The 19,454-nt window shown below is 42.5% G+C and overlaps 1 protein-coding gene across 2 annotated transcripts; it reads left to right on the forward strand.

Annotated features, from left to right (window-relative positions):
• The first annotated feature begins 715 nt into the window (after nucleotides 1–715).
• Nucleotides 716–16,026, forward strand: LOC6737848 (homeobox protein araucan). 2 transcript variants are annotated; one of them, XM_039293333.2, is made up of 5 exons: nucleotides 716–1,272; nucleotides 5,788–6,339; nucleotides 9,600–9,715; nucleotides 14,182–14,540; nucleotides 14,603–16,026. In XM_039293333.2, the coding sequence occupies exons 1-5, from the start codon at nucleotides 1,222–1,224 to the stop codon at nucleotides 15,679–15,681; spliced, it is 2,157 nt and encodes a 718-aa protein (XP_039149267.1). In that variant the 5' UTR covers nucleotides 716–1,221; the 3' UTR covers nucleotides 15,682–16,026. The 2 variants fall into 2 exon arrangements, with proteins under 2 accessions (XP_039149267.1, XP_039149268.1); XM_039293334.2 differs by having other exon boundaries at nucleotides 717–1,272; nucleotides 14,206–14,540.
• Nucleotides 16,027–19,454: the final 3,428 nt, after the last annotated feature.

Below are 19,454 nucleotides of genomic sequence, written 5' to 3' on the forward strand. Positions count from 1 at the left end.
TTAGTGTGGATCGATAATGGGAGTTAACTAAAGTGCAATTCAGCGATAAAGATAATGACAGACTATAAATACAGTGCGAGTGTCTTGGAATTTGCTGATCTTATTAACGCTTTTGTGTCGCCACTTTTGGCCATCGCAGCACTTTGTTGCCACTTCCAGCTGGCGAGATCGCTGGTGGCGCACTTCCAGTCGATGGGCGCACAATTGTGAAAAGTAAACAAACAAATGACTAGCCAAACAAAACAAATGGGCGTTGCCCGGGAATTGTGGGGAAAACAAGAGACCATCGACAGTTGTGAAAATGCGTACCCTCTCCCTCTCCCTTACCCACCTCTCCGCTCATTTCATTTGTATTTTCTTTTCTTTGCTTTCTTTCGCGTGGCGACCTCGCACCTGTCCATTAAATCAGCCAGCCGAAGCTCATGCAGCCCTGCGATTGGTGGTTGCGTTGGCCTCACTTCCAGTGAGCCGCGAATACGAGTCGCTGGTGGGGAATCGGATTGGAATTGCGGAGAGAGCGACCGACCAAATGCCACCACCAACAACGCCAGACAAAACCGGAGAACGGTGGGCGTTGCCCTAGGAGTGCTTACACTTCCAGTCTGCCTACTACTCCGTTATTGTTGTTGCTCGCTCCAAGGCGAGCGGCATTCCGTTTCTCTTTCGATGGGGGGAGGCAGCATATCGTTGTCCCGCTCCCGCGCCAACTGCAGCGGAATGCGCCCCAACAGCAGCAACAACAAGAGCAACAGCAGCAGCAACACGGCCAACAGCAACGGCATTCGCAACCAGTTCGTGTTCGAACGTTATAAGGTGCACATCTGAAAGGGAGCGTGTGCTGGAGCGCCGCGTTTTTGCCGTCGATATTTCGTCGATTTTTCGTTGCCGCCGCGTTTTGCGAGTGCTGTTAGCCAGAAAAAAAAAATACAAATAAAATATATATAAACAAAAATCCAACACAAGTGACAGCTGCAACTGCAAATACCTAACAAAACCACGAGATACTTTCGGTTGGCCCAATGTCGTTATGGTCGTTATCGCCAGTGCCCACTGTGAACAGACCCAATCGAAACTGAGCTGTTAACCCCCGATAAGCACATCATTTGATGTAGCAGCTTCACCATATATCCTTCAGCAGACTGCCCACGAGCGAGAGAGAGATAGAGATAGAGAGAGTATCTTAAGACTAGGTCTTATATAGTCGTATAGTCATATAGCGAAATGGCTGCCTACACACAATTCGGATACGGAGGCTTTCCGTCGGCCTCGCAGGTGGGTCTCCTAATTAACTAAGTTTTGATCTAGATGTATATACTATAAGATGGTTATTCATATTCATTAAGTCGCAGGAGATCTCAAGTTAACCAGTGGAATGAAAATGTCCATTAACTGGCAGAAATGGGAACCTATTTAGAGTCAATATTATTCATACGACTGATACAATCAACTGATTATTGTAATTATGATTGCCTTAAAGATTCATAATTTTTATGTTTGGAGGTATAAAAAACATAAGTCACAAGCACTATCTTTTCTGGATTGCGTTCTATCATTAAAACTTAATCCGTTTCTAAAATGTATTTTCTAAAAGCTTAAATTTTATTTGGGGAAGAGTTTTTTACACAAAAACAAGCTCTTAAGTTTCCGATCCATACCACCAACTTTCATCTGAGTACATCCACGGACTCCAGTCAAAGTTATCCGCTCATTTGATCTTGAGGACCCACTATAGGGCAAAACGGCTAAAAGTCTTTGATTGTAGCGCTTTTGGACTTTTCACTAAGCAGCAAAAACAGCTGCTTGAGGCAAACTTTTTCCATGTTTATGACAGTAAATTGGTGGCAGGCCAGCAAAACAAAAAAAAACCATAATAAATCAGATGGCTGATAAATGGCCTGAGAAAAAGGCACTCCGAGGAATCAGGCGTTTTTGTCAACCTTCAAAATTCACACAAAAAACAATTCGGTGTTTTAAAGATGTTGCACAAAATTGTGCGGTTGCAGGTGCAACAAAAATGTTTGTAAAATATGGTGATGGATTACAAATGTGGTAGAAGTTTTTTAAAGGCCTAGAGTAAATTAAATTTCCTATTGATTGCGTTTGCCTGGGCTAAACTTTAATTTCCCAGGCCATAATACTTGGTTACCAATTGCCTGGTTCTTCCTCCGAAGAACTCTGGCGTCTTTCCCATTTCGGACCACACGAGTCCAATTAACTAAAGTCGAAAACGAAAGCAAAAAAAAAGAGTAAAAAAAGAAAAAGAAAAGATGAAAAAAGGGAAAAGCCTTGGCAATCAGAAGGCCAAGACGATGGGAGGTGCCGATTGAGGCACGCTCAGGTGAAACTGTTGAAAAGTCAATAAAATTCAATTGCGGCGATCGTAAATCATAAAATTCATAACCGTAAAGTGACAGCTGAGGGTAGGCCCTGGGAATGCCCTCCTGGCTACGTGAGGAGCATCCATTGAATCTGGAGATGGCAGATAGGATAGCATCCGAATCCCACCGAACACGATCGATGGACCAATGACTTGGCTCCACTCTGATCTACTTTACATTGGCGGCGTTTGGGGAGTGAGGAGAACGAGCGGAGTGCGGCTCCAAGTGGCGCTTATAGTCCGGTGCTATCAACTTGGTCATCTGGAGGAGATTGTCGGGGGAGGCACTCGGATGCAGAATCGCGGTAGCCTGGCCGCTTTGGTGGACCCACGAGATACAAGCCGCGATTAGATCGCTGCGTTTGCGATTCACAGAAATTTCCAAAGCCAGTGCAACTCAGAAGTTGGGTATATCTGGCATTGGGCATTGGGTACTGGTACTGGTTACTGGTTACTGCTCACTGGGCACACACATGGCCAGCAGATCTTATCTGCGCACTGTCGCCTGCCAGTCGTCGTCGTCGTCGTCTGCATCCTCCAACTGCCAACAACGAAAGTTCCACGTTCCATCCGCAGACGTGGCCAATTCACATGGCCCACTGGACGAGTGGACCACTGGCGCTTCCTCCGAGAGCGGAAAGGTACTGCTGGAATGGAGTCCTCTGCCTCATGAATAATGCATTCGCTCAAGGAGCTGAGGAATCTGGCAGGCGCATAGAGCTCCCTATATGGTGTCGCCTATCAGATCAGTTGTCATAATTCTCATATTGCTGCGTTTGCCGAGAAACTCTGGGAACGCGTTGCCTCCTTTCGATCGCTGAACGAACATTCCCATACAGAACGAGCGAAATGTATTTGCTTTTTACTAATTAAAATCACGCGGCACGGTGGAATACAGAAAAAATAAAAGTAAAAAAAAGTAAAACAACTGAATCATTCATTTGTAAAATTTTGATAAATGGCTGTGCGTTTTCATATATTTTTTTTCGACGATGTCCCTATATATAGTCAGCGATCTTGGCCTCGAAATTCTATTATTTGAGCGCTCCAGCACGACTCAAAAAAAAATATGTTTTTCCTTTATTAATTATGATCGGACTTGAGCGACCTTCTAGTGGATCACTCACCTGCTGAATTTCGAGGGGATCAATCTCGAATCGAATCGATCGCATCTGATAATTATAAAATAATATGCATGTGCTGCGATTTTCAGGCGAAGAAGATGGTTCTATTGTCAGATTATGTTAATGACGCGGAATAATTATGCTGTATTTAAGTTTTGACCGCGAATTCGGCCACAGAAGCCGTGTTAGCCGGGCTAAAATTTTTGCTGCCCAGATATTATGACCTTTTGCTGGGCATTTCGATCAATTTGTAGCTGTCCAACGGGCGGAGCACTCAACTTAATTATGGGTTCGGTGCGTCAATATTTTCGCCCAGAAGACTAAAGTCCTCAGATTCCAGACTTCAGAACTTCCAGACTTCAAGCTTCAAGACTTCCAGACTTCAGTTTGCAGATTGCAGACTGTGAGGAAATTGAAGCAGTCCGCTCGTTTTGCAGATTGCCCGCGGTAATTTTCAGAAGCCTTCGCCAGCATGTTGCCCGACTCCATCTCCATCTGCATCAACTCCATGCATCCCATATCCACATCGATCTCGGATGGGTCCGAAAAAGTCGGCCTGGTCTGGTGCGGGAACCTATAGGCGTCGGCTGCCACACCCTCATTGATTTCTGGCATTTTTTCAAAATGCCCCCAAGAGAACTGGCTTCGTGGGCTTGGCGCATTTTGCATATTAATTGCCAAGTGAGTGGCGCATGCCATAGGCGAGGCTCCACTGTAAAAGATGGAGGACATCACATCAGGTTGCCCCCGTTGCCGATCCGTCGCACTTGGAATCGATTTGCTGGGTAATTGATCTGGCCGCCATTGCAGCGCAGTTCGCGAATCCCAAACTGCACTCCATTGATTAAGGGAACTTAATCGCCGCGGGATTATGAATCCCGTCCAGCTTCTGCGCTTTCCTGCCAGTGGCATTGATTGTGTGTTAACACCATATTCGCTTACATGTTATCGATGCATCTTGTAATGGGTGCCTACTGTCGATTTTTCGAATTAAATTCGCAATTACCCAGCGATTCAGGCGGATTTGGTGTCTTCAGTAGGAGGATGATGGCCTGCAACATGGTACGTTGATGTCTGGGGGTTGGGTAAACAACATTGCCGGACATCAATATTTATGAAGTTTCCAGTACGGCAGTTAGCATGACTTACCCGGCATTATGCTGCAGAAAATTAGCCATTATACATGGACGTGCGTTTCCTGTGCGGCGTCGATTGGAGGCGAGTCATCCCATTCCCGGGCAGGTTTCCATCCTCGCAGCTGGGCGAACAAGTTGACATCTAGTTTATGGCGCTGTTCAAGGATAGTTTAGATAATTATTAAATTACTTCTCAATTTTCTAAGTAATACGTACAAAGTATTGGCACTTAAGAGTATCTTCTTATGAAGTTATAACTTTTCTTGGGTTGTGGTTCACTTTGCTATAATCGGAGCTTTATAAATATTTAAAAATTTTAAAAAACAATACTATTCAAGTGCTTAAAGCATTAATTAAGTAACCGAAATCATTTGCTTGAAACATTCTTTAGATCCATCAACGAAAACTATCTTATCACTTGAGCAGCGCAATAAACTAATTCATTGGCGAAATGTTTTGAGATAAAAACTGTCAGTTTTAGGGACTGAGTTTTGTGTTCGAAATGAAATATTTTCTTCAATGATTGGGGGGTTTCTCGGAAGCCCCACCTCTGCGAGTGTGTGTGTGAGTTTGGGGTTTTTATCAGCGGTTCGTATCTCTATAAGGTGTTCAAAATGACCCTTTTGCTGGCGAGGGAAAATATTTCTCGATCATCGGACCTTTGGTGTTTGAAATAAAAATTAAAATGGCCCCTTGATTAACATGCATTAGTTATGTAAACCAGTGGCGATGTGTGTTTATATATCACTTTAGGCTATCAGTCGTCTGCTTTTCGAGTTTTGAAGTACCTGTGCAGAGGGGTAGAATATAATACGATTTCGATAATGTCAACTCGATTTTAGACATCATTAGTTTAGCAGCTGGTTGAATCATTATCCGTTGAGTAAAATCAATTAAGTATTTCACATCTGAATTATTTTATAACCCTTTATAAATCAAGGAAAGTCAATAATTAGCTGGAATAAAAACTTAATTAGAAACTTATTTAAATAATAAATTATTTAAAGCTTTAGAATTAGAATTACCTTTTTTTCCCCTGTACATTCAACTTAATATACCCATAAGACAAGCGGCTGAAACCCCGAATTTGTGTTTCAATTTGCGATGAACTTGCACTGAAGAGCCAATTCCCATCCGATCTCTCTTGCAGCTCCTGCCACCGAGTGTCCAGACGACGGAGGACGCTTCCGCGAACGTGAATGTGAATGTGAACGAGGCGCTGGTGATGACAAACGCCCCGGCGATGAGCCCCACGGGAGGTCAGGATTGTCAGGGCAGCCAGCCGCCGGGCGGCGCTGGCGGAGATGCCTCCTCGGGGGCGCTGAGTCCCAATGCGCTTTCGCAGAACTCAAATGCGGCGACGGTGGTTGGAGCAGGCGGTGGATCCTCGGCGGGCGGAGGAGGGCCAGCGGACTTGGCAACCGGTGGCTCCCTGGACGGCAACGGCGTGGGCACGACGCCCACTGCTGGTGGTGCTGGTGGTGGTGGATCATGCTGCGAGAACGGGCGGCCCATAATGACCGACCCGGTGTCGGGTCAGACGGTCTGCTCCTGCCAGTACGACTCCGCTCGCCTCGCCCTCTCCAGCTACTCCCGCCTACCGGCGGCCAGCGTCGGCGTCTATGGAACGCCGTACCCCTCCACGGACCAGAATCCCTACCAGAGCATCGGAGTGGACAGCTCCGCCTTCTATTCGCCGCTGGTGAGTGCACTTGAACAACCAAGAAGTTTAGGATTTTATATAGACATAAATATTATTTAAAACTTGAAAAAAAAAATGTTAAAAAAATAGTAGGAAAATTATTCAAAAATCAAGGTAACAATTATACATTGTTTTATAATTTATATATGATTTAAATGTGCTTATTTTTTTTTATAATTATTATGGTAAATTTATTCAGCATAAAGTGAGTTCGTGTAATGATATTTTAGTCATCAATCAATTAGTTAATTTAACATAAAATGGGTGTACTTATTTCTCCGAGTGTGTTGGCCAAGAGCCATGGGCCAGAGGGCTAAATGGATTATCTCAACGTATGACTTTAATTGTGTAGTCAGTGGCTTTTGTCCGCAGCTTAGGAGGGAGACAAAAACAACGACAACGACAACGACAACAAAGATACAAAGCAGCAACATCGATGGCTTGTCAATGCAGTCGACTAAATCGAATTATCATTATGGCTGACTGAAGCTCAGTCAAACCTCATTTGGCTCCGTATCGGGGGTTTAGTTTCCCTGCGGCTCAATTCCATGCCCATACCCATAGCCATTCCGAGCTGCCTCCCCCCCCCCCCCCCCCCCCCCCACCTAACCAATGGCCAATCCTTTTCTATCGCCGTCTATCCATCTACCTAATTTATAAGCCCGTTTACTCCGCCGGTTCCCTGCAAACTGACAACTGCCGACTTCCATTGCGATATTCGATACTTTGCATAAAGAAAGGCAAAATCATTGGTAACAAAACATATTGCCCCATGGCCTCAATTACACTCCACTCTCTTCGTGTATGTGTATGTGTGGGCTAATCGAGCTTATGTCGCTGTGTGTGTGTGTGTGTGTGTGTGTGTGAGCGCCCACACAGTGGGGGGCAGAAATAGTAATAGCAGTACTTTGCCTGCAAAAGCTATTTATTATAATAGCAAAACAGTTTCAGGATATCCTAAACAACAATTTAAAAATTTCAACAGCTTAGTAATTTAATAAATAAGAGAATATTTCTGGTTAACCTATAGGCAGCTTTGAGATAATTGCATGGGCTTGAAAGTTAAATGAAAGCATTAATTTTTATAACATGGCCCAACATAAAAAACAAAGATTTACCTAAAAGGTAATTTTTTATTTATTTTTTTTATTTAATTTTTTAATTTTATTTGATAAAATTTTAATACACTGTCCTTTAAAATAATGTTTGAAAGATTTTTAAAACTTAAGTTCTTGCCTAAAGCTTAATTTTTTTTAATTTTTAAGAAGAAAATTGTTATAATTTCTTAATAATTTATGGTGAATTTAATGCTTTCCTAATTTTTCAAACTTATTTTTTTTTTTTATTTTAACCCTATTATTTTGCCCCCAACTGTCTATAGTCTCTAAGTGACCGCTGAAATGTACACGAGCGAGCACAGCATGACTGAAGCAAAGCACACTGTGCTTGCTGCTGCTTTGCTTTTGCTTTGCTTTTCGGGCTGCTGGTCTGAATGAAAGGCCAACGCAAACAAACAAACACACAAAATTGGCAACAATATGTATAACAACAATGTGGACAGTATTTAGCCTTGGCAAATAACTAACTGCCCGAGATGGATAGGCTTAGCTAGAAGTGCCCAAATAACCGAGCAAGTGTTGTATAAGGACATCATGTTGCCGCCATCGCACACCAGATAAATATTTTCATCGGAGTAGCTTGTGTGCACGATTTTGGTATCTTGACTATTTGTCGAAAATGTGTTGGCAATTTTTAATCGAACCTCTTAATTTGCAAAAGCAGCTAGAAGTGACTTCCATTTCAAAAGCATTAAGAAACATAACGAATATTTGCATAAAGCTTGGTCAAAAGTAATTTAAATACTCATTACCCTTTTTATAAATATTGCTATCATATTCATTGAAAATTCCATAAATACCTAGGATTTTCCCTAGCATATTTATACGCTCTTAGCCACAATAACTCTCCCCCCAGTTTAAACAATCACGTTTCATAAATTGCTCCCAATTTCGAGAAATCCTCAGACACTTGTCCCGACTTTGTCAACAGTATTTGCCCGATGTTTACGAGTGCTGTAATAAGCACATTAGTTTGAACGATCTAATTAATATGGACGAACACGGGGTCTAATCAACTTGGGCGGCTCGCGACGAGTACTTCAAAGAAAACCTCCTTCGGGAAGAAGCAGCGATGTGCGAGGGAAAAGGGAAACCCCCGGGAAAGGAGAGAGGAAAAGCGAAGGAAATGGGGCGGGAACGTCAGCGGCAGCCACCAAAGTGTCATGTTAAATTGTTATTTACAACAACAGGAAATTCATTCGTTCTTTATTTTTCTTCTCTCGTTTTTTTTTTTTTTGTATTTTGGTTTGTTTTTTCTGGCAAGCACCTGAGCGAGTGTCTTTTTTATCGGTCGTCAGAGAAGCATTCTTTTAATTAAGAAAATATCTCGGAGTTGCCACGATAAGATGTCGCCGGAATTTCAAATTTCGGAGGTGTTAATAACCGAGTTCATTTCCTTTTTTTTGGGGGGGCAGAGATCTAGCAAAATCTCACTTCTGACATTTCCCCACGATTCCATTCGATTCGATTGGGCAAATAAATCCAATACCTGTTCGTATATATATGTATATGTTTTTACGACATTTTGATAAATATATTTGTCACTCGGCGGCGGCGGCGGTTTTCTGGCCATAAAGACCGAAAGAAAGGGGGTGGGGTGAAAAATTAATAAACAACGGCATACATGATGTTAAGCAATTAAAAATGTTAATACCGTTTCATAAATCAAGAGCTCACACAAAAGCCCGGCTCGACAGGGCCAACCAGATTGGACGGCGATCTGGCCAATAGTTGTCGCTCATAAATCCGGCTGTCATTTTCCGAGGGCATAAATCGCAGCGTGCCACAAACAGAAATCGAGCCAAATTAAAATTCAAAGTGTCGGGCTTTTTTACGGACTTAAGCGCTTTCAAATCTAATAACAATAATCGGCGCTCTGACTTAGATAATACCAAATACCTAATACCCGAATTTTGTCTGGCTTAAATTATGTATTTTTCTGTATCGTTCCGTGTATCTTTGGCTCTAAAATATGGCCAACATCTGGGCATTTGCTTGTTCGGCCGGCGAAATATGTTGCCAAATTATAGATTCCATGTTAACAAAATTGTCAACTTCGAAAAGTGTGGGAAAATGCCGTGTTCGCTAATAACTCAATTCCATGCTCCAACTGAATCAACCAATTCAACCATCGTTTTCCAGAGCAATCCGTACGGACTGAAGGACACGGGCGCGGGTCCGGAAATGGGAGCTTGGACCTCGGCTGGACTTCAGCCCACAACGGGCTACTACTCCTACGATCCCATGTCGGCCTACGGGTAAGCAATATTTAATTAAATTTAAATTCATTTAATTTAATTAGTTTTCGCAAATAAAAACGTGGCAGCAATTGCGTGGCGCGCTGCCACAAAATTCGTCTGAGCCATAATTAATTGCGTCTAATAGAAAATAGATAGAAAGCCTTTTAGCCCAATTTAAATAGATGGGGTCGTGCGAAATCAAATGCAATTTGGTGCGCCCATAATTAATTACAAAATATTTGCGAGTACTTGAAATTGATTTGAATTTAATTGCCTGCGGCGGCTGCGTTGCCCTTGCTCTGCTCAATTTTCCTGCGTTTTCCTACGATTTTCCCCCCCGTAACTTTTACCCCCTCTCCAATGAAATGGCGCAATTGCCGCAGGGACGGGCGATAATAAAATTTCAATTGTTCGAAACTGTATGAGAGCGCGAAATTATTTATTTATGATTGCTGCAAAAATAATAGCAGTTAATTGCACGCCAGTGCGCACAACGCACAACACACAGTGCGCTTCAAAAGTATATGTACATATGTGTGATTTGCACTGAAAGAAAGTTCACAACTTTTTAAATTTTTAAAAAATCTTCAGGAACTGAAAAATACAAAGTAAAACTTTTTATATAGTTTTTACTTAAATATGATAAGAAATGAATTCAAGCAATTGGTTCGTCTGCTATTTTGGAAAGTTTTTAAAAAGTTAGAAAAACTTAAAAAAAAAGTGAATGAATGGAGCAGAATTCACTCCACTTTACTTCGCCGTGTAAGTGCGTGATTTTCTGGAATGTGCCGTATAATTAGCACCTATTAAATAAATATTTTGAGCATATAAAAAACATGGAGCATTTGTTGTTGTGTATGCACATACATTAAGCCCTAAGTATGTACACACGTGGGTGCACACACAAGTGCGTACGCACATATATGTACATACATATGCAGAGTACAGGAGTGATTCGATGGACAGAAGGCATGAGTCCCCAGTCCGCAGTCCCCGCTCATTCCGAACCCAAATCGGGGGAAGAGCCGACTGAAAGCCTGAAAGACTGAGTGGCATGCAACGGCTGCGGCTTCCCGTTGGACCGTCGGTTTGGACGGTTTGGTTTGGACGGTTTGGTTTGGACGGTTTTGGTTTGGTTTGGTCGACTCTGGACGGTCGGATTGGATCGGTGCGTTGCGGGGGGAGGCTTGATGGAGGGGGTTCGCTTTCGTTTGGGCCCGGCTTGCGTGCGGAAAGCCCATGAAATCGAGCTGCAGCTAAGTGAATGAATGAGTGAGTGAGTTGTAAGCGATGCATGTTGATTGGAGGGGGTGCATCGGTGCGGGGGGATGGCAGTGGGAAGGGGCAGGTGGCAGGGCGGTCGGTCGGTCGGTCGGTAGGGGGAGGGGCCGAGGGACGGGTAGGTGTGAGCCGCAAATGAACGCCATGTTGGCCGCCATATTGAGCGGCAGTACATACGCACTTACTTGCCAATCTACCGGTGTTTGTATGTACTAAGACCTGTATGTGCAGTACACTAAGCGAAAAACTTAATCAAAAGTCGGCAGTAATAAGAATTATTTTAATAATATTGATATTATCAACAAATCATCATCTTAAAATGTCAAGCAATTGCAAAGCTTGTTAGTTAAATCCGAGCTTGTAAATATATTAGGTATGAATTTAAAGTTTATGTTGAGCAGTGTTAGTTAATGTGAATTGAATTTAATATTGTTGGAAAGCACTGATTGATTATTTTTTTTTAAAGAGAATAATTGACTTGGAAAATGTTAGGAAATTAAAATTGATATTTAAATAGTTGATATTTTGTACAAAAATGCTACCACTTCACTATATTCTATTCCTACGACAAATGCACCTAAATCTTGAACAATACTTTCGAATTAATCTATATATAATTATAGAGCATTATTACTATATCTTGTTACTTACTTTTTTTCTGTGCGTAGGCGTTTTCACATTCACGGGTTGACAAACATTTAAGAGAGCAACGGTTGCGCTTTGTTTTGCTCATTGTCACAAATTGGCAATGGAGTGGGAAACTGCGGAGCGGGAAACTCGCTGGAAAGGTGGAAAATCTGACTGACTGAATGCCTGACTGACTGACAGACAGTCAGTCAGCCGGTCTATCTGTCTGGCAGATGGCAATTGCACGGACAGGGGCAGGAGGTGCTGTAAATAGCTTGAGCAGAGGAGGTGGTAAGTGGGTGGTTGGATGGATGGGTGGGTGGTTTTTGGTGGAATGACAGGCAACGTAATTACCCAGTGACAGGCATGAAACGTGTCTGCTCACGGGAGCCAATGTCATTTGTGCTGGCAGCACCAGCCAGCGTTATTTGTTCGAAATGCGAAATGCGAGCCAGTGAAAATCGCAACTCGGAGATAATGGCCGCCGTAATTGTTGGCTCCCAACCAAATTGCATGTGGCTGGTCGTACAAAAGCTGAAATGTAAATGGGTGTAAGCCGGTCTAAAACTAATAAGCGGCCTAAAACTAATTCGGCCGACCGCTATATGCGGCTATATGTGGCCATATAGCCGTGTCCGTGTGTTTGTGTGAACAAGAATGTGATTTGTTAACAAGATTATGGCCCGCCAGCAACAGCAGCCAAATCATTTTCATTTTTTTGCTCTGTCGTTGTTGCATTTTTTATTTTGTTTACGAGTTATGCCAAAAGAACGCAGACACACATGTACACATGCACATCGGCGGGCACTGCAATTATATGGCGAATACAAAAATAGGATGCGTGCCAATTACGGACAAATTGATGTTTGTTAGGTTGTAAAACATAACAGCACAAAAAGCCCACAAAGCGTATCACTCGCATCAGATCCGTCGAATCCGTCTACCGAACTACGCGATAATCATATAGCCCGGCTATATGATATAGTATGTATATGTAGCTCCGCCTTTTGGCCGACGTAGCCGGGTTACGTGCCGAAAATTACGGGCTTCACAACCTCTGGTCACGGCTATTGGACAAATCTTGCTCCACGAGGGGTACAGTGAAAGATCGCTTTAGCGAACGCAATATAACTATCTAGGTTGCTATTATGTAGGGAACTATTATTCTGAATAGTTTTTCTTTGCATAGATCATCTGACTAAGTGAACATTTATTCAGAATAGTTTCTCTCCATATAATTTATCATAATTTATCATCATAATACTAGTATTTCCAGTCTTTTCTTGTTTCTCATAGTAAATTAGTGACCTTCCAGTTAGTTTCCTTTCAAAATAGTTTTTCATAAATATAGAATTCTGACATATTTCATAAAACGTTTTTCTATCATTTTCTACCAATCTGCTTATTGAAGTAGTCCTTTCTGAACCCAAAAACACGCAGATTGTAGAGGGAACATACACCGTACTTAGTTGCCCGAATGGAAATTCACGAGTCCTCCTCCAAACTCTTGTGCTAATCACTACGAACATCCTGCACACTGCACGCAATCGAGATACAAAATAAAAAAAGATTGAAAAAAGTTGGGGAAAAAAGCAGAAGGACGTAGGAGAAAGGACGTCGAATTTACATTCGACGGGCAGCGAGGCCGAGATTCGTTCTTTATCTTGTTGTAAAATTCACCGCACACAAACTGTTGATTGTGGCTCCATAAAAATCCCATGAAAAAGGACCAAACGCAAAATAAAGCAGTAGGATTGGGGGATTGGGAGGATTTGGGGGAAACCCGAAAGTGAAAAGCGGATGAGCCGGATGTGCAGCGGAGTTCGCCTGGGTTGGGGCTTAATTTAGCTAGGAACTTCTGGATGGGGGGGCAGGAGCCAGCGAACCCACCAAGCCAAAGGACCATTATTGCAGAGGACGAATGGCGGATGATGGAGATGCCCGCACAGCCACTGGTGGGTTGAAAAAATGTGCGATAAGTGCAATGGCGAAGTGAACCGGCGGCAACTGGCGGAGTGGTGGATACAACTGGATCACCCGGTTGCACCCACTTGTCCTCCTCGTTATTGCCGGAGACGCTGTTCCCGTTCCCGGTCGAATGTTGTTGCTTTTTGTGGCCATGCCCTGTTTCACAACTATGTTTTACAATATTTTGACGTTGTACTACACTGGCAGGACGAGAACGCGCAGCTCCTCGGGGGGTGAACAGTGGTAGGTTGTAGGAAAACATCAATTTGAGTTTTCCGCATTTTTAATGAATTTCCATGTTTCGCTGCTGCCACGATTTTTTTGGTTCTCGCAATTAGAAAGATAATACTACTGCAATTTTATCAAAGAGTACAAAGCATAGATAGATTAAAGGGACTTAAATTTTACATTAGTTTCAAGTTTACCCAAGAATACATAGTAATATAGATACTATTTGTTAAAATAGGTTCAGTTGAATAGGTATTTTAAGTATCGCAGTCTTTTATTTTAAATAGTATTATTATTAAATATTCTTTATTAATATACCAATTAAAAAGCCATTGAATTTATGATTACGATAATGTTGGTGGCATCTGTTCTCTAAACAGAGGATTGCTTGTTTCTAATTCCAGCTATGGAGCCAGTTACGACCTGGCTGCTCGTCGCAAGAACGCCACGCGGGAATCCACGGCCACGTTGAAGGCCTGGCTGAATGAGCACAAGAAGAATCCGTATCCCACGAAGGGTGAGAAGATCATGCTGGCCATCATCACCAAGATGACCCTCACCCAGGTGTCCACTTGGTTCGCCAATGCGCGTCGGCGACTGAAGAAGGAGAACAAGATGACGTGGGAGCCCAAGAATCGCACGGATGACGATGATGACGCCTTGGTGTCGGACGATGAGAAGGACAAGGAGGATCTGGAGCCGAGCAAGGGCAGCCAGGGCAGTGGCAGTTTGGCCAAAGGTATAGGATGTAAGGGGGTTTCCAAGACTAACATACTTACAGCTGCTGTTTCTTTCAACCAGATGAGACCAAAGAGGAGGACGATGCCATAGATGAGGACCAAAAGTGCCTCGGTCAGGCGAACATACTGCGTGCCGGCTTTGGTTATCCCTCAGCCGGAAGTGGTAGTGGTGGCTACCCCGGCGGAGGTGGCTCCTCCAGTGGCCACCCCGGTGGCTATCATCCGTATCATCATCAGCATCCCGCTTACTATCAGGCTGGCCAGCAGGGCGGTATGTTGCCATTTCATGGGGAGAACTCCAAATTGCAGACGGATCTTGGGGATCCAAAAAACCAGCTAGGCCGGGACTGTGGCGTGCCGATTCCAGCTACCAAGCCGAAGATCTGGAGTCTGGCCGACACAGTTGGCTGCAAGACACCGCCGCCGGCTTACATGGGACACCAATCGATGCCGCTGCAGCAGCAGCAGCAGCAACAGCAGCAGCAGCAGGCGCAGCACCAGTATCCTCCGTCGGAGGCAGGACGAGATCAGCAGCTGTTCAATGGGGCCGCAGCTCCATACCTGAGGCCGCACACCACGGCCTACGGGGGTTTTCTAGGGGCTACGACCCAGCAGCTGCATACTACGAGCAACAGTATCCCCTACAGCAATATGCCCCCGCAGCAGCAGCCGCAGCAGCAGCAGCAGTTGCAGCAGGGCGCTACCATCCATACTACGGGAAGTTCGAGCGGAGCAATACCGCTGCAGTTCCACAATCGTCATCCGCAGCAGCAGCAGCTGCAGCTGCAGCAGCAACTGCAGCAGCAATCTCAATCCACAGCGAGTCAGCGGGCGATGGGGTTTCTCGAAGCCCAACCAGATACTCCACCCCAAACTCCGCCGAATATGAAGGTGCTGAGCGGAGCTTTGAGTCTCCTGCCTACCGCTTCTCAAGTCCCTATGACCGCTACCTGTCGCAGCAGTAACGCCTTTGGCTTCCCCGCCAGCGGTTACCCGATGAACTTCTCGGCCAGATTGGGGGAGTACTCGCCGCGTGATGACTACAGCAGCGGGAACAGCAGCAGCAGCAGCTCCTCGTCGCCGCAGCTGCAAAGGAATGAGGCCATGTTCAAGCCGCTCTTCAAGAAGTTCACCAACTAATCGGATATAGTACCATATATAGCCACTTTATGGGATCGTGCAAGAATCGGACGGATTGTGTAATATTAACTGTAGCCGTTTAGCGCGTTAAGTAACTTCAAGTTTCATTCAAGTTATGTATCTAAGAGTATCTAGAGTACCAGATCAAATGTTTCTCCTCTGACAACTGCAATGTAAGCTTAGGCTAAAAACTTAAAAATACTAAACTTAACTAGCGCAATAAGATTGTAAACTGTGATACGTTTTTCATTGTCTAACAGACTTCACACTAAACACTTCGTCTATATGGAACACATAATCTAAATAATTTTAAATCGTTTAATAAAATTCTTTATAATCATGAAATATCTAAAGTGTTTTCAATATGGTTTCGGGAATTTGATTTTATTCGTAATGACATCTTAAGTAAGTATTTGGTTTAAATCTTTTCATTTATTATGCCTAAAAGAAGTGGTTTTTCCATCTCTATCCTTTAATTTAATGACATTTTGGACAATTAGTAAGATGTACAAACATTTTCTCAATAAGAAAACAACTTTGTGGCTTGGTAATTGCCATTTTTGTACACACATTTCAGCACATTCCTCTCGTTATTGATTTTTTAATTATTTTCGTGTCGCGTTTTTTTCTCGAATTATTGCTAATTACATTTATACTCATTTGCATTGTTTTACATCAATTTATAGTTCGAACACTTGTTATAGTTCAGCGACAACTACAACTGGCTTTCAAAATAAATATGACAGTGAACAAGCGCATTTATATATAACAAACACTTCTGGCCATAATTATTTAGCTTATTGCTTAAACTTAGGACAAAAAATTAGAAAAACAAAGTACTTATATTTTGTACAGCATAGTTAAAAAAATCATGGCATTCTGAGATTTTCTTTATATTTATTATAAGTCTTGCCTTGATTTATGCTAAACTTTAAATATTTGTACGATACCCAGAAATTAAATTTCATATATAGGTGTAAGATTATAAGTAAGGTGTTCATATAGTAATCATATAGTATAATCATATAGTGATCATATAGTAAGGTGTTAAGATTATAAAGAGTATTAAACAATATTTTAAATACATAAGCTTAATCAATAAGTAAGCAGATATAGATGAAGCTTAGTTTTTTTTAATGATTTGAATATTTTTTTTTATTTTAATTTCCTTCTGAATCAGTATAATTTTTTTGGCGAGTGTAGATTTCTGCCGAATTGACGCTGAAATTGTCAAATGCTGGGGACATGGAAAATGCTGCTGTCCGCATGCGAGACAAAACCAACCCATTCCAAACGCATACCAATCCAAACCAAACCAAGCCAAACCATAGCAAACCATTGCAAACCGAAAAGCCGGCATCTTTGGGATTGTGTTCGTGGGCTTCTACCTGAAAACGCGTTGCAATTGTGTGTGTGTATGGGGAAGTTGGCTTTTATGGGGATAACAATTTGTAACGACTATCGCCGTTTGATAAATTAACATTTAGCAGTGGCTTGATTATGCAACAAATTGCCAATTCAATTGAAATTGACAGCCAACGAAGGCGCAAGTGATTTCGCCGCGATGATTCAGTCGAATTAGCCGCGATGATGGCCAATACGAGTATTTGTAAGTGCAAGTGATTAATTTGATTTCGTTTGACACAGTTTACACGATGTAACAAACAATTACATACCAGTCATAAGTGGACAACGGACAGGTACTTGGAGTTTTAAGAGCCACATGCCGAGCGCCCCACTCACTCACTCACAACAAATTTCTTAAACGTTTTAGCCCACTAATTCTATGTGGCCATCAGCGGGATATTAGTACCGATCCAAAACCAAACTGTTCCGTTCCATTCAGTTCCCAGAGCCACGCTTTATGGCCTGTTTTACAATGCTAAATGACCGGCGCTGGGCATAAAATTTACCCATTACACAGGGGGCCAATCAGTAAGCCGCGTAAATTAATCGCAGCCAAGAGGTATGATACCATACCAAACCATGCCATACCATATCATGGTATAGCTGACCATATAGAAGATCCTTCGCAGTGCCGCGCTTGTGAAGCGATCTCGTTTATGGGTCATAAACCATGGGATCGCGCCGGTTGCAGCCACTCGACATTCCCGGTATTGTTTGGGGGATCGAATCGGATCGGATCGGATCGGGGATCGTTTGGGATTTGGTCACCAGCGGCGAGGATATACGACAGTTAACTTATCTTGCATCCACTTAACGTCTTGCGGCCATAAATCAATCCAATGGCCGAATGCTCGTTGGCAGTCAGCCAGCAGGCGAATTAATCACTTTGAAAATTGTTACCCATTTGGAAACTTGTCGCATTTGCCTTCCAGTTCCAGTCTTCGATTCAGATTCAGATTCACAGTCGGATTCAGCCGATCTCGAGCCGCGTTTCCAAGTATAAGTAGATATGGCAATGGAGTGTCGTGTGTGGGCAATCCTTCAACACCATGTGAAAATCATGGTAATTTATTATTGACAGTCGCAGTAGTAGGTACCAGTCGTATTTGTGATTAGTTGCCTTCTCCTATGCCTAAAAGAAATCTTGACAGGCATTGGGATTGGGACTTGGGACTTGGGAAATGGTCAAGTGGCATCAAGGGGCATCTCTTCTAATGTCATGGGATCCAAGTGAATGGCACATCAATTTTCTTTTTGTTCGATGTGTCGAAAACGGTAAGCGGTTGAGTTGATTTAAGAGAACCTCATCTCTACAGCCTCGTGTCTAATCGCATATTAAATTAGTGCCTAAGGTTTTTTAACTTTCAGTCATTAAGTATAAAAAAAACCATTAAATTTGATCATGAAATATATATTGTTTTATTGCACTAATTTGTAATTTATTGCTGGCCATTATTGGCCATGATAACTACTCGATACTGAACTATATTAATATTTAACAAAAATTTAATTTGCTCTTTACCAATAGGCAACATTAAAATAAGAATAAATATTGCAATCTATATTTATATATATTTAAAAAAATTTCAGTAATACACTACATAAATGTGTGTATGTATAAACTAGGATTAAATGCACTGTTAGTAATGATTATAGATATAGTTAATCAGTAGTGGATTATTCAACCTACTTTCGAACACAACAAATATATTTATTCTATTGCCAGCCGAAATGCAATAAGCCTTTATGCTAAAAAATAAAAACTAATTGTATACTCTCATGAAATACATTTATTTGATAATTCAGCGTAGCGTAGCTGTGAGCAAATATGTTGTATAAATTTGCAACTAACAATTTTCGGTACGCCTTTAATTCGCAAATATTTAAGCCAAACAAACACAATGTTCGTGCGTCTTGGGCATAAACAATAGAAATGGCTTAGCCTAAGCCGCTTTCTCTTATCTAAAGTCGGCTTAAATACTTGATGCTGGTCAAGCAATTAGTTGCATTCAACGTTATTGAGCCGGAAATCGTGTACGATATTTTATTAAATTTTCACAAATTTTCATATTAATCGCAAGTATTCACACTCAATTATAAAATACCAAGAACACAAATTTGCCCCGGCATAATGAAGGGAAAATTCCAGCGAAGATGCCGACATTCTACTGGAATAGACAAGGCATTTTCATCGAGGAAAATGTTTAGGAATGGGCACATTTTCGGTGGTGGCTGTGCGTTTCAAGATGCTACAAGAATGCAAAGTGTCATTTAAGTGAAACAAGACGAGAACAAATACACATCAGCCAGCATCCAAGCCACCGTCTTCCGATGGCAAACAAGGACCAACCCCAAGCTCCAAGCTC

The sequence above is a fragment of the Drosophila simulans genome, chromosome 3L (genome assembly GCF_016746395.2).
Source record: "Drosophila simulans strain w501 chromosome 3L, Prin_Dsim_3.1, whole genome shotgun sequence".
Classification (NCBI taxonomy): Eukaryota; Metazoa; Arthropoda; class Insecta; order Diptera; family Drosophilidae; genus Drosophila; species Drosophila simulans.

What these genes read in the sequence shown, in the direction of transcription:
- LOC6737848 (XM_039293333.2), top strand. Translation starts at nt 1,222, where the DNA reads ATGGCTGCCTACACACAATTCGGATACGGAGGCTTTCCGTCGGCCTCG. An exon ending in GCTTTCCGTCGGCCTCGCAG is followed by an intron (nt 1,273 to 5,787) that starts GTGGGTCTCCTA and finishes TCTCTCTTGCAG; the next exon opens with CTCCTGCCACCGAGTGTCCA. An exon ending in GATCCCATGTCGGCCTACGG is followed by an intron (nt 9,716 to 14,181) that starts GTAAGCAATATT and finishes TTCTCTAAACAG; the next exon opens with AGGATTGCTTGTTTCTAATT.